At 40.2% G+C, this 14,224-nt stretch overlaps 1 protein-coding gene across 1 annotated transcript; it reads left to right on the top strand.

Annotated features, from left to right (window-relative positions):
* Positions 1 to 1,802: 1,802 nt before the first annotated feature.
* On the top strand, positions 1,803 to 11,425 carry opn8b (opsin 8, group member b; the record flags this gene model as incomplete). The annotated part of the gene is made up of 4 exons (XM_084000815.1): positions 1,803 to 1,887; positions 6,585 to 6,878; positions 9,684 to 10,012; positions 11,069 to 11,425. The coding sequence occupies exons 1-4, from the start codon at positions 1,818 to 1,820 to the stop codon at positions 11,423 to 11,425; spliced, it is 1,050 nt and encodes a 349-aa protein (XP_083856941.1). The 5' UTR covers positions 1,803 to 1,817.
* Between the last annotated feature and the right edge of the window lie 2,799 nt (positions 11,426 to 14,224).

Here is a 14,224-nt window from a genome sequence, read left to right as displayed (position 1 = left end):
ACCATATTGATGCATGGGGCAGTATTTACGTGGCCCAGAGACCTCCCCAAGCACGAAAAAATAACCAAAATCACATTTTTCATGCCATGGGGCCTTTAAAAGATTTTTACATATGGAGCCAAGAGTGTGCTACTTGGTGTGCGTTACCACCCTTTCCAGTCATTTCTCACAGTTGGAAATTATTTGTAATGTTGGTGCTATTAGTGACAGACAGCAGCAAAGGGATTGTGTGTTTCTTTATAAATAAAACTATACAAAAGATATAGGCTAAGCCTAATATTTTCTTTGAGTAATACAGTTTTTTTTTTAAAGTTTGGGTTATCTACACAAATAGAACAGTCTCACTGAATCAGAACTGAAAAGGATCTGAGCAGTTCATGAGTATGATCGTGTATTTGTAGTGGGCGGCACTAGGGGCTCAGGCGGTAGAACGGGTCATCCAATAATCAGAGGGTTGGTGATTCAAATCCCGCGCTCTCCAGTCGCTGTCGTAGTGTCCTTGGGCAAGACACTTGGGCAAGACAGCACCTTGCCTCGTGTGAATGTGTATGAATGATCATGGTGGTGGTCGGAGGGGCTGTTTGGCGCACATTGGCAGCCACGCTTCTGTCAGTCTGCCCCAGGGCAGCTGTGGCTACACAGATAGCTTAACACCTGTAGTGGATTGTCCTGTAGCCACTACTGGATGCTGATAGTTTTGTTTAGACTGGTACTCAAGCATAAACCAACAGAAACTTCTTTGCGTTTGAAACAATCATGTTTGTTTTATTTCTCGGTGAAGCCACTTATAATATAACATAAACAGAAAGTGATCAAAACCTAAATCACCGCTGAGCACTGTCAAAAACTGTTTGCTCCTGCCTTATCAGCAACACCTGGGCTACACAATGAGCAATCTGACATAACCTGCCTGACCCCCCACCAACATCCGGTTCAGGTCAGGCACAAAGAAAATACTGCCACCTAGTGGCCTGATGGTGCAAGGTTTAAATAATACATGGCTCCTACACCACCACTGGTGTGAATGTGGTATGAATGAATAATGGTTAGGCTACTGCATGCGCTTTGGGTATCGGGTAACGGTAGAAAAGCGCTATATAAATGTAATCCATTATTATTATTATTAATATGTCTGTAAATATTATTGTCAATTGTTTTTATAATTGTTGTGCACCAGTTCAGCTTCTTGGTCAGGTCTCCCTCAGAAAAGAGATGTAATGTTAAGGAGCAACCTGGTAAAATAAAGGTCAAATTAAAAAATATATATTTTTTCTTCATGTAGTCAAAAAAAAATTTACCCCCCCACCCCTGTAGTCTACTCAACCCCCCCATGGTGGTGGTGGTGGGGCGCCACTTGCCTAGGGCCTCCAGATTGTCTAGAAACACCCCTGTGCACTGGGACCATACATAGAGGAACAGCTCTGTAACATTGTTTGAGTGGCTTGATTGATGAGAGAGTGACTTTTTTTTTCTTTTCTTTTTACTTGGTGCATTTTAATATGATGTAGTCTAGGTTATGAAGTGATTAAACCGAACAGTGGCTGGTATTCAGCGCGTGTACCATCTTCGTACAGTCACTCAGCAGGAGAGCAGACGCTGGATGGTGGCCCAGCCCTCTCCATGGTCACCCTGACGACGCACCCTCTTCAGGCTTCAGGCTTCAGCTGGAGCGGAGAACCTGAGGACCGCGCGCGTCTTCTCCACACTCGAGGACAGATGGATGTGACACCCGGAGGAACCACACATTGACTTTTTCTCCAACCCACGACGACGGACCTCTTAGTTCTTCGTTGTTCCGCCTCGGGATCAGAGTTGTAATGGATATCTACGCCTCCACTTTGTCACCAGCGGTGGACATCGGTGCCGGCTGTTACCTGCTGTTTGTGGGTGAGTTGAACTGGAGTAAATGAACAAGCTGGAATTGAAAATGCTGCTCTGTGCATTTGGAGACGTGAAAAGCTGAATAAAGAAGGAATTCTACACGAGTTAATTTGACGCACACCATTTCATCACTATTAATTGGATAATTAATTAGCCTAAAATACAGATGTCTTCTTTCTGATCCATAAATACATGATAATCCTCCGAAATTTTGAGATGATAATCACTTAAAATTTAATACAAACAAACGAGATTTTTGTTCCATTCAAAGAAATGTGTGGGAATTTCGTTCATTCAGAAAAAAGGGGGCATCCAAGTGAAAGCATTCAGCTTCCGCAGTAAACTGAGAGACATCTGTGCTGTGTGTCACCGATGGTTTTTAAAAACTTTCATGAGGTCACACTGATGATTGTTAAAGTGGCTAGAGAGTTGCCATGTTTAATGTCCACAAATCCACCTTGTTGAGCAGCAGATCTGACTGAGGACCAGTGTGTGTGTGCTGAAGCTGAACCAATGAATTTTCAGGTTTTCAATTAAGATTGTAAAGACTGTTTATTGTGATAAACGTGTACCAGATGGTCTTAAATGCTGTGAACTATTCTAACTTGCCACATTCATCCATTGCAACATTACCTGGCAGTAAATCCAGGCTTCATCTTGTGAAGCTGCTACTTACAGTATGCAACAATGATTCCTGCAGCAGCTTCCCATCTGCTCACATCCTCTCCACAGGAGAGCTCTCATCTGACACAAGAGATGAAGACCCAGCAGTCATCAGCTAGAATGACTGACACTACAGTCATCCTTAGGCTATTGCATACCACAGGTGTCTATAACTTTTGGATCAAAACACCAAAAGACACAGTAGATTTTCTGAGTCTAATAAAAAATGGATGATAGTGGCTTTGGTCAAATACAGTCTGCATAGAGGGGTTAACAAACAGTCACAGAGCTGCCTCTCATGCAGGATGCTAGGGCAGAGTAATAAAGGTTCATAATCCATCATGTAATAAGATTTTTGACATTGGTAAGTCTCTATTTTCAAAAGGAGCACAATGGTTAAGTATTGTCAATCCTCTCACACCTGTTAATCCCTGCTCATTTCTCTGCCATCCACAAGGAGGACTGTGAGGATGATCTCACTTTTGTAATGCATCTTACATCATAGTAAACACTTTGGATAGATATCAATGGAATCAGCTGCAGGTTTTGCCCTTTATTTTTTAACAATTAGTGACACACACATTATCAGTTCTTCTTATGACTTATTTTCTCTCTTTTTGTCTTTCATTCATTCTTTTGGTGCAGTATGACATAACGTCAGAGATGACATAATGACATAAGACAGGTGTTGTAACCTAAACTCAATACGAGTTTGAAGACAGAGACATATCAGGGCAGAAATGTTGCATCATCAAGGGAATGTATGTGAATGTAGTGTTTTTGATTTTTTTTCCCCTAAAAACAACAACAACAACAAAAAGCAAAAGGATTGCTGCGATGGTATGACTCTGTGTGACGTGTGAGAGACATGCATAGGGGTAGGGGTAATGATAATGGATAATGGTCAGATCCTTTTCAGTTCTGATGGTAATTAATACAAGTAGTCATACTTTTAGAATAAAATAAGATAAATCATTGTGTGTTTTATTCCAGTGATTATCTGGTCAGATCTAAAATGTGGTTGTAACATTTATTTTTGACTGATTTCCTAAAGCATGCGCTGCATTAAATATTTAATTGAGCGTCATGCTGATATAATTTCCTAATTTCCATTCAAATATTCTTGAATTACACTCAAGTTAATGAGTTTTCTTTAACATAATATGATTTGTATGGATAGAATTTGCTCAGTGATGATGTGAAGGTGTAAAAAAAAAAGATCATTAAGAATCAGGTAAATGTTGTAATAAAATGAACCCACGAGCACCAAGTCACAGTGACATGCTGAAGCTGTTTACGTAAATAGTTATTGCGTTTTTTCAAGCACTGCAACAAGAGGGTGGAGGGGGGAGTGGGATAGGTTTCATTCATTACACATGTCATCTCTATGCACCTCTCCAACCTCACAGGATGAATGTACAATACTTCCATCAGTCATTAGTGCAGAGTGGGATGTCACAGCTGAGGCGACTGCTCTGGTTCAGGTCATTAGGTTGAAGTACCTCTCCTTTGAGGTCAGGCACCATGAAGAGGCCAGCCTGACCTCAGCTCTTAACCACCCATTCACATTTGAATCAAAGAGTCACAGCCGGAAGAAGTCCAATATCATCATGATGTGAACCAACTCGCCTCTAAAGAGGACTCACATAAATTACAATCTGATGTACGTCAATGTCTGCCTGTCACAAGCCAATTAATTCATTAATCAATCAATTTATTTATTGCCATATTATTATTATTATTATTATTATTATATTCACAGTGAACCCTCATTTTGACGAAAACACGCAACACACATCTTTGTAATATGTGCTGTCCTATTGCACAGCATAAAGTAAATTGTTCCATAGGGCAGTGGTAGTGCTTACAATATATTTTCATATAGCTGCAGTCACATAACTATTCAGTGCCCTTTGTTGCAGATCTTATGATTACATTGCCTTTCGTAACATTACATTGGTACATGGGGAGACACTCTGCCTCATTTCCTGTGCGTGCATATAGGAGAACAAGCGAGGATGGCTAATGCTTTTTCAATTACTACTGCAGTGCATACTCACAGGGGCTGCTCTCTCATTTTTCCTCATAAAGCCACCAAGTGGTAGAAAGATTTGATTTCCTCACAATAAACAGGGAAAAGGTTACTAGTTCACCCAGTGATCTGTGTGTGTGTTTTTTGTTTTGTTTTGTTTAGGGGGTTTTCTGAGAGCTGGTTGGTACTTAGAGGTAAAAGAATGTGTCTCAGTGTTTGGGCCACAGACATAGTTTTATTTGGTGATTAGATTAAATCACATTTAATCCATCTTGGTATATTAGTTACTGAAAATCTGTCTCTTGGATATAATTCTCTGTTGTATCTATCCAGAGAGCATCAGAGGAAGATTTTATTCAGTCTCCAGGGAAAGTGACACTGGACAGGAAAGTTCAAAAAGATAGGTTCTTTTGAGATTGTGCTGTAGAGCTCAACATGTTCAGAGATGGCCCCAACCCTGAACACCGGAGCTGAACCAGTTCTGCTTCAACCTATGGGGTCAGTGGTCTGATGGTTGTGTTTTATGTTCTGGAGTCTATTCATGTGTTGTTAGAACCCAGGTTTTGAAAAAGGGGATCTTTTCATTTCAAACATCACAGACTCCCATAATGAACACACTGCGCTTAAACACACTGAAGCATTTCACTTTGCAGATCTTACAGAAGAATACTGAGCCTCACAATCTCATGGGTTCACTGACTCCTGGTGATGGTGGAATCAAGTCTTTATTGCCACCTGCTTGTGCTACCACAGGCAGTGTGGAAGCAGATGTCTGGTCATATGGCGCTTCTCATTCAGGCAGATTGACTCTCTAAGTGGAAGTGGAAGTCCCCAGGGTTATGCTTCATACAGTATGTGATGATCAGAGAGGTGACAGTAGTATACAAATTTAAAGATGTAACATAGGGTCAGATTCATTCTGTTCTGTCCTCTAGAGTCAGAGTCAGGCAGACGACAGAGCTGGTGTTTTCATTTCAGAAATGGGATTCGCTGTATTTACATGTCACTGGTTCAGCCTGGACCGCTCAGCTGTGAGATGATCTCACCATTATCTAAAAGTGGATTTCCTGTGTGAATTAGATGGACTCGGCTTCAGCATTTAGACATAGCTGAGCGCTGCTCTGAGTGCTGGTGCTTGTCACTCCTGTGATGCTGCAGGGGGACACGCAAAGTCTGGATAGGAGATGTTTAAGGAAATTATTTATGTTTAAGTTCAAAAGAATTAGCATCAAAAATATACGTCAAGTGCCAAAAGTAAAAGAAGTTGAACGCATTAAACAGAATACCTGAATATCGAATCATGGCAACTACCAAGTCTTTCTTTTCTTTAAAGACTATGTAGATGTGTGTGTGTTATATACTGGTTTAGTTTAAGTTACTTTAGTCCACAACTGCAGATATGAGAATATTAGATTATTAAACAAAAAGTTTCATCTTATATATTTTATTGTTGTTGACCATTTGTGATTTTAGTGCACTGGCTCTTTATTCAAATGTATTATCAGTTCATTAAACTACAAAATGACTGTGACACTGGTCCATTTCTCCTTCTCTCAGCTCCTTGGCAACCACTTACTTACACTTTGACTTGTGTAATCCTGACATGACACAGCCTCCTTTACTCACATCATGATTAGCCCACCACGTTGGGGTTTGGTTAATGTGTATTCGCTCCTGTCTGCCGGCCCAGTGGGCAGATGCTTGGAAGTTAAGGTGCTGTCCAAAACAAACAGGAGGGCTGCCCAAAACAAACAGAGGACTGAGGGGAGGGAGTCAGTCAATTTACATTCAAAACAAAATTAGAGTGCCCCCCTCATCCCCCTCATCCCCCCCACCATCCCACCTCCTTCTGCCCCTCAGCATGTCAGCAGTCTGTACTAACTGTACAGGAAACACCCTCAAATCCTGTCTGCTCTACAGTTGTCTCATTTTGTGTTTGGTAAATTGTCACTGATACATTGTATCCCCCCCCCTTTTTCTCTCTCCCTCCTCCTCCTGTCGGTCTCAGCTGTGCTCTCCATCACAGGGAACCTTCTGGTCCTCATCATGGCTTTCAAGAAGTCATCGAGGATGAAACCGCCAGAGCTGCTCAGTGTGAATCTGGCACTGACAGACCTGGGAGCAGCTGTCACCATGTACCCTCTGGCCGTGGCCTCGGCCTGGAGCCACCGCTGGCTGGGGGGAGACGCTACCTGTCTTTATTATGGTCTGGCAGGATTCTTCTTCGGCGTTGCCAGCATCATGAACCTGACTGTTTTGGCCATAGTGCGCTTCATAGTTTCCCTCAATCTGCAGTCTCCCAGTGAGTAATTTTATAATCTAAAGGCAGATTAAAATACTACCTGATGTTTTCAGATATATCATTTCCATGCAAATGTATAAAAACCTCTACCTCTAACAACACCATTATTATTCACAGTAGGTGTTGATGATGCCAGTGGATTCTTTTAGGATTTGAAATCAATTCTGCTTCGCCAGACTTATTGCCTCATGGTGACACACACATCTATAAACAGAAGAAAAACAGTTCAGAAATGTTTCAGTATTCCACAACAGGGAATTACAAACTTTGAATGCGAGTCAGCAACTGGCACGCTCGCTTTTAGATGAATAAAAATGTGGAAATTTAAAGTTGTTTCTTAGAAGCAGCAGGATACATCAACATTAGGGTTTTATGACTTCTTATTAAACCATGTCTTACTGTGAACGTCGTCTGAGCAGCCCGACAGGGACTGATGGCAGCCGGCTGCATCTTATCTGCCTGATCATCTGACGTCTTTTAGTTAATAAACAGCTAGCCTGGCCTAGTTACTGCATCCTGATGAAGACAAGGTGGTTGGAAATGTGGTCAATAAATCATGGTGAGAACGGATAAAGCTGAGAAAAAGTACAGGTAGCAGTTTTTATACATATACTACAAATCAAGACCAAGGCCAGAGCATACCGAGACCAAGTTAGACCAGAACCAGGGGGGAGTGAGAGTGAGAAGTCCAGGACGGGGCTATTTTCAAGACCATGAATGTATTCTTTCAGTGCCTGATAATAATCATGTGGCCTCGATAAAAAGAAAAGATGATTTTATATAAAATCTAAAACATATTCGAAACAAAGTTTGGATTGAACAGAATAACACAGAACAGAACCTGCTGAAGCTTTTCAGATGGTTACACAAGCAGATACTTTTGTAGAACAATTTTAATAATCTTAAAGTTACTGAACTAGATTACATAAACCAAAGTCAGCGAGTGACAGAAAGAGACATTTGTGGTTAAAAAAAAAAAGATGCCACTGCAGCTGTGGTCTTGACTGGTCTTGAGAAAAATCCTGAGTCCAGGTTGTCCAAGACCGAGACAAGACTGAGTAAAGATGTATTCAATTCCAAGACAAGACCAAGACCTTGAAAAGACCGGTCTCAAGTACCACAACAGTAGCAGCTGATTCAGCAGAGGTTAATGGATCCTCCGACCTGTCGCTCAACAAGAAAGCAAGATGATAAGATGTACCAAAGCATCTAATTATTCCTCTAAGTCAAGAAGCAGCAAGTGGCCACTATAGGCTGCTTTGTGATATAGCTAATCTCTGTTTGGAGAATAATACAGCTGTACTCGTTGACACCTCCTGTCCTAACATATCCTGAGAAAACACACAATAAACACTTTTCTAAACCTGGAAGCCATGACGGCAGCTCTGCCCCTGAGGTCAGCAGCATGTCGGAGCAGGCAGGAGGTTTATCAGCAAGCAAACAGGAGGTGTTTGGTGTGGATATGGATGGAGTTGGACAGTTCCGACATGCTAGTATAAAGTCAGAGGCACAAAATGTCAGTTTGGTTCATATTGTAAAAGGTAGGAAACATAAAGCAAACTATGACCAGCAAAAGGTGCAGACTATACAGTACATACACATGCTTTCAGGCAACAAAGCAGCATATTTACAGTGCTTACAAACAGCATCAGGTGGGCTGCTTTACATAACCATGTTAGTGAGATCTGCCTCACACATGATGAGAAAGTCTATGGACACAGGGCATAATCATGCAAGAGCTAAAATGGAAACATGGATAGCATAATATAAATCCTCAAGGATGAGGCTCACATCAACCAAGGGCTTTAGGGAGGGACAACAATAATGCATTGTGAAAAGCTAGACAGCTCTTCCAGGAAGACCTTATAGATATCCTTATATGAAAAAAACATGTTCATCTCATCACCGTTGCTGCAACATGGTTCAGTAATTTAATGGGAAGGCAGAACCAGAAGTCACTTATGCTTTCAAGTCCATGTAGGCCTGAGGACATTGGTAAAACAAACAGACTTGTTATGAAATTCAAAATACAATATGCAGAAAAGACATTTTGTGTTTTCCAACCAATTGTAAAAACATGGTGAAGGTTTTTTGTTTTTTTTCACATTAGGACATCCTTTGTTAGTAATATTCTCAGTGGAGCCCTTGTCTAACAACGTCTGAATATATTAAATTTAACTGGGCTGTTTTCTTACGATGAAGTGCCACGTGTGGCTCATTTTCATTGTGTGCACGGCTTGCCACAAGGCTGAGCAGCTTTATTGTATTATATTGTAACATTTTATCAACAGACAAATCATTGTTTTGTGGTACAAACTGTAAGTCATTTTCTATGAATTATCAAATCAGTAATTATTGTGCACTATGCACTAAGCACTATTGTGTAAACTCTATGACTGCCTTGTGTAAGCCTGAAAATATTCAGAGCCATCGAACAGTCACTGGACACTGCTCAACATAATGCAATAGAGAAGTTTCTCTATCATTTTAATATATATATATATATATATATATATATATATATATATATATATATATATATATATATATATATATATATATATATATATATATATATATATATATATATATATATATATATATATCAGACAAATAGTTACATCTCTATTGTTTGTGCATTCTTGCTATAGTCCTTGCAGCAATACCTATACTATTCACCAGATTTAGCTTTAAGGCTAATTTCCATCTGCAGTCCCGCACATAGCACATGTAATATGGGGAAATACATTCTCTGCATAAGTTCATCAATAAAGACAAATAACCAAACTTCTATTCTCTCTGCAGAGGAAAAAATCAGCTGGAAAAACGTGAAGCTGCTGTGTGTCTGGATCTGGTTCTACGCTCTGGTGTGGGCTCTGTTCCCTGTGCTGGGCTGGGGCCGCTACGGCCCGGAGCCCTTCGGTCTGTCCTGCTCACTGGCCTGGGGACAGATGAAACACGGGGGCTTCTCTTTCGTCATCTCCATGTTCTCCTTCAACCTGGCCCTCCCCTCTGTCGTCATCATCATCTGCTACTTCGGCATCGCCATCAAACTCTACTTCACCTACAAGAAGTCAATGAGCAACAGCTGCCGAATCCCCAATGTCGTCAAGCTGCATCGGAGGCTGTTGGTCGTAAGTGATTCTGAAGATCTTTAATGAGTGATAGTGGTCTGTTATTTAAAGATTATCATATTGGCAGTGTGAAATTTTGTAAAGAATGAAAACACACACAGAGACAAAGGCTGCTTATGAAATCCAAGTAACTCACTCAACTTGTTTTTGTCATTTTTGATTTACTAAATATCCTACTTGTCAGTTAGCTAAAGCACAAGCCAACCAATGGTGCTTTTAGCTATTTCAATATATATTTTTAATATATCTGAAAAAAAGAGACCACTCCAAATAAATGTAAAGGGATAGTTCGACATTTTGTCAAATTGGCCCATTGCCATAATCCCTATAGTTTTAGGAGTAGGTTCGTTACCTTTAATTGTCGGTGCAACCTATTTTTAGAATGGCAGAGCAGAGCCGCGAGCTGCTCAGAGGCTAATGGGATTTCTTGGTTTGCCTCATCAAACTCATCAAATACACAATCCAACAACTCCAAAACACTTTTGTGGTTGTTGTGAGTGACCTGCACATTCACCACGCTATGAGATAATAACAGAACGTTACGAGATGGAGTTGTTTTCAAGGTAAATTCATGCAAAACCGCTGACTGTTACCTTTAAATAGTAAAGCCACAGAAACTGATTTTGTGTACACAATCAGTTGGCTACTCTATAATTTACAACCCTTTGGCAACTGCAGTGTCCTCCTAGAAGACAATGAATTGAGAAAAATATATCTACCGTGTATATAGAATATATATAATATAAAAGTACCACACATTCTGTGTAATAGTTCGTAAAAAACTGTCAAATGTTGGACAATTTCTGTAATTTAGTTTTATTCTTTACTTTTGGCTGCATAATTATCTAATGTAAACTGCTACATGAGATAAAGGAAAAGCAGGATACAAGGTGTCTACAGTAATTGAAAATACTGTGGTCTCATTCAAACTAAACAACAAAAAGACGGATAAACCAGATTCCAGGATGAAAACAACTGTGGGACAAACATTTGAAATATTTTCAAAGCTCTGATTGAACTGTCACTGACTCTGACTCTGACTCTGCTCTATTGCAGATCGCCGTCCTGATCAGTCTGGGCTTCCTGGGCTGCTGGGCGCCCTACGGCCTGGTCAGCCTCTGGTCCATTTTCCGTGACAGCGGAACCATCCCGCCTGAAGTCAGTCTCCTGCCATGCATGTTTGCAAAGAGCTCCACCGTCTACAACCCTTTCATATACTACATGTTCAGCCAGAGTTTTAAAAGGGAGGTAAAGCAGCTGAGGGTGATGTGTGTAGGGTATAATGCCTGCCGTGTTTCCAACAGCATCAATGACAACAACATCTACATGGTTGGTGCTGACATGAAGCCCAAAATAGCAGCACGGCCGACTCTGCAGGAGATCACGGAGCCAAAGATGGTGACTCTGGGTTGAAAGACGCTGCTCTAAAACAAGGACCTTTGTTTTGTAAGCCGTGGGAAGATTAGCGGTCTCATAACATGTTATGTCATTATAAGGGTAGAAAAGGCCTTTTCTTTCCATTTTCTAACAGCCTGCTGTCTTGACTTAACAAGCAGGGTCATACTGGGCCTCCTGTGTGAGGCTATAGGACGAATGAGAGGGCGCGTTTGCACAATTTTAAATGCTGTGAAAGTTCAGCCATCTGAGCCATAGAGTTAAATCTGTGCTTACAAGTGGCTAAACACCCATAAACACTGTGGCCTGTGGCACGTAATCGAAAAATGTTGCTACAGTGAGCAGCTTTTTAGTCCTGTCATTCACTGAGTTCTGTACAAGGTTATGCAATTTAGTAGAGACATGTTAAAGAGGTCAAGCTGCACCCACACATAAGTACAGATAATCATCATCATTCATTTCAACACATTACAAACCAAAGCTTGTACAGCAGAATATGACAAAAACAAATCTTATTTTGAGCACAGAAAAAGAAGAGATGTTCACTTCAGTTGTTAAAGTTCAATCTGTGACTTGTTTGCTTGAATTATTGCTCTTTGATTATTTTTGGACACAAAATCTGAAAAAATAATAATATATTTTCACTGGCAATTTTAGTTAAGGAACAAAATATAAATATTAAATGTTGTCCATGTTTTAAGAAGGCTGTTAGAATATCATATACAGAATATAAATCAAATTGTGTGTTGTAAGATTTTGAGAAACATTTGCACCTTTTTAATTATTGACTTCATTTGCAGTGTGAACTTTTGTATTTGAGACTGTCATTGTGTTGTGTTGTTATTACCAAAGGATTTAGACCAGAGCCCAAAACAGAATGTATTCTACTAACCCTAACCCCCAACAGTTTGACATTTGGGTAAACCTGATTAACTTTCTTGCCAATACATATCTGAGATGAAGGATACCACTGTTTCATCTGGATGCTAAATATGAAGGACTTCCAGCCTCAAGCCAGTTAACTTGTGTTAATTAGCATAAGGAACGCACGCAACCTATGATTAGTTGATACTTAATACTAATTCACCAACTGAGATAGAATATAGTAATTTATGAGTTTTACAGGGCCTGGTAGCAAACTTTTGTTTTCTTAGTAAGTGGTGCTATAGGTCAGCCATATTAACTTACATCTGTAACTTTCTTGGTAAAAAAAAGTATTCTTCTCTAAATGTCAAATCGTTTCTACAAAAACAGCTTGACTGTTCATTTGTGGCCTTGGGAACAGCACTTCCTCAGCCTCATTAGCAGGTCGGGCCTGCTCAGTTACTGAGGAACTTGGGAATTTCTAGCCAAAATGGATCAAAGGTCCAATAGGCGGCCACGGTCATACAGGGTCTGAGCATCTTCAGCCCCATGGGAACTGGTCAAACTCGGCCTGCTAATAAGGACCACTCGATATGGTTGAAAGGTCCAGAACAAATGAGCATGTGGGGGATAGGCTGGTTAACAACAATGGACAGAAGAAATAAGCAATATCAGACAGTCAGTGCTTGTTAGTAGGACAGAAATAAAGATAAGACTTAATCTTTTTTTAAATCTGTTTTGCAAACACTGAACTCTTGGAAGTTCAAAAGTCTGTGCTTGCTGGATTTTCTGATCACCTGAGTGTTAATAAAAGAGTTGTTCGGATCTCACCGGAAATCCCTCATGACTGTCTGCCGCCTGACGTACAGTACAGTATCAGATGCAGGACAACAGTATATTATTATACAGAATTAAGCCCAGAAAAGGATGAAAGAGGTTTTCTCAGATGACAGTTCATGCCACTAGATATATGCTTCTGCTTAACAGAGACCATCTCTGCTTTACTGTGGGATTTTTCTGTTATTTTCAATATCACCTGGGGGTAAACACTCTGCAGTAATGTTTTTTTTTTTTTAACTTGTTATTACTTTAAAAGTGTTGTACAATTCATACATTTGTGAATGTAGAGCTTTGAATCTTGAGCATATTTGTGTTCACATTCCACCGGTCATGCTTGAAAATAAACACAGACTGAATACAGTATTTGAGGACAATTGATACGCCGTGATTATGGAATATCACATAATGACACTACCAGCACCCTCACAGTATGTGTGCTTAATAAATGCACCCAGATGCCGATTGTGGAATCCACAATCGGCACGGTTTGGGCAGGAAGTCACCTTCAGAGTGTTTGAGGGAGTTGATGGAGTTCTGACATTTAAAGTCTCTTTATTTAATCTCATCTTGAAGACAGACAGAGCTCACGGCACAAAGAATGGCAGTGGCAGTCATTTGCAGTCAAGTCCTTCAAGAATAAAATGTTAGAAATGTCTGTGTCCACATTTGCATACACTTAAAGTCTAGAGCTGCCATGTTGTTAGTATGCGGTATGAAAGCTTCAGATGCAGCAAAAGCATGACTTCTGTTTGAGAATGAAATTTAATACGCTTCAGTCATGTTCACATGGACGTGCTATATCCAGTATGGCAAACATTTTGTGTGAGAAACATCTCAGCTACTTTGTGCTCTCGCTGTGTCTCCAGTCACAAGTTAATGACTGTAAAACTATTCATTCACATTTCTCTGTAGTATTTTAAACTGGAAAAAGTCCTGGCAAATCCATCTACCATGCATCTACCATACTTTCACATCTGTAAATTACTATCCTTACTATCAATATTGATTACATTGAAGATATTCTTACTTTATGCAGTTAAAAAAAGTAACACACTGGGAAATGTAGTATAAAATATGTAATTGCTGCATTCACTGCAACACATGTTTTTTTAT

This window comes from Trachurus trachurus (genome assembly GCF_905171665.1).
Source record: "Trachurus trachurus genome assembly, chromosome: 24".
Lineage (NCBI taxonomy): Eukaryota > Metazoa > Chordata > Actinopteri > Carangiformes > Carangidae > Trachurus > Trachurus trachurus.
This window is presented reverse-complemented; position numbering and strand designations above follow the sequence as displayed.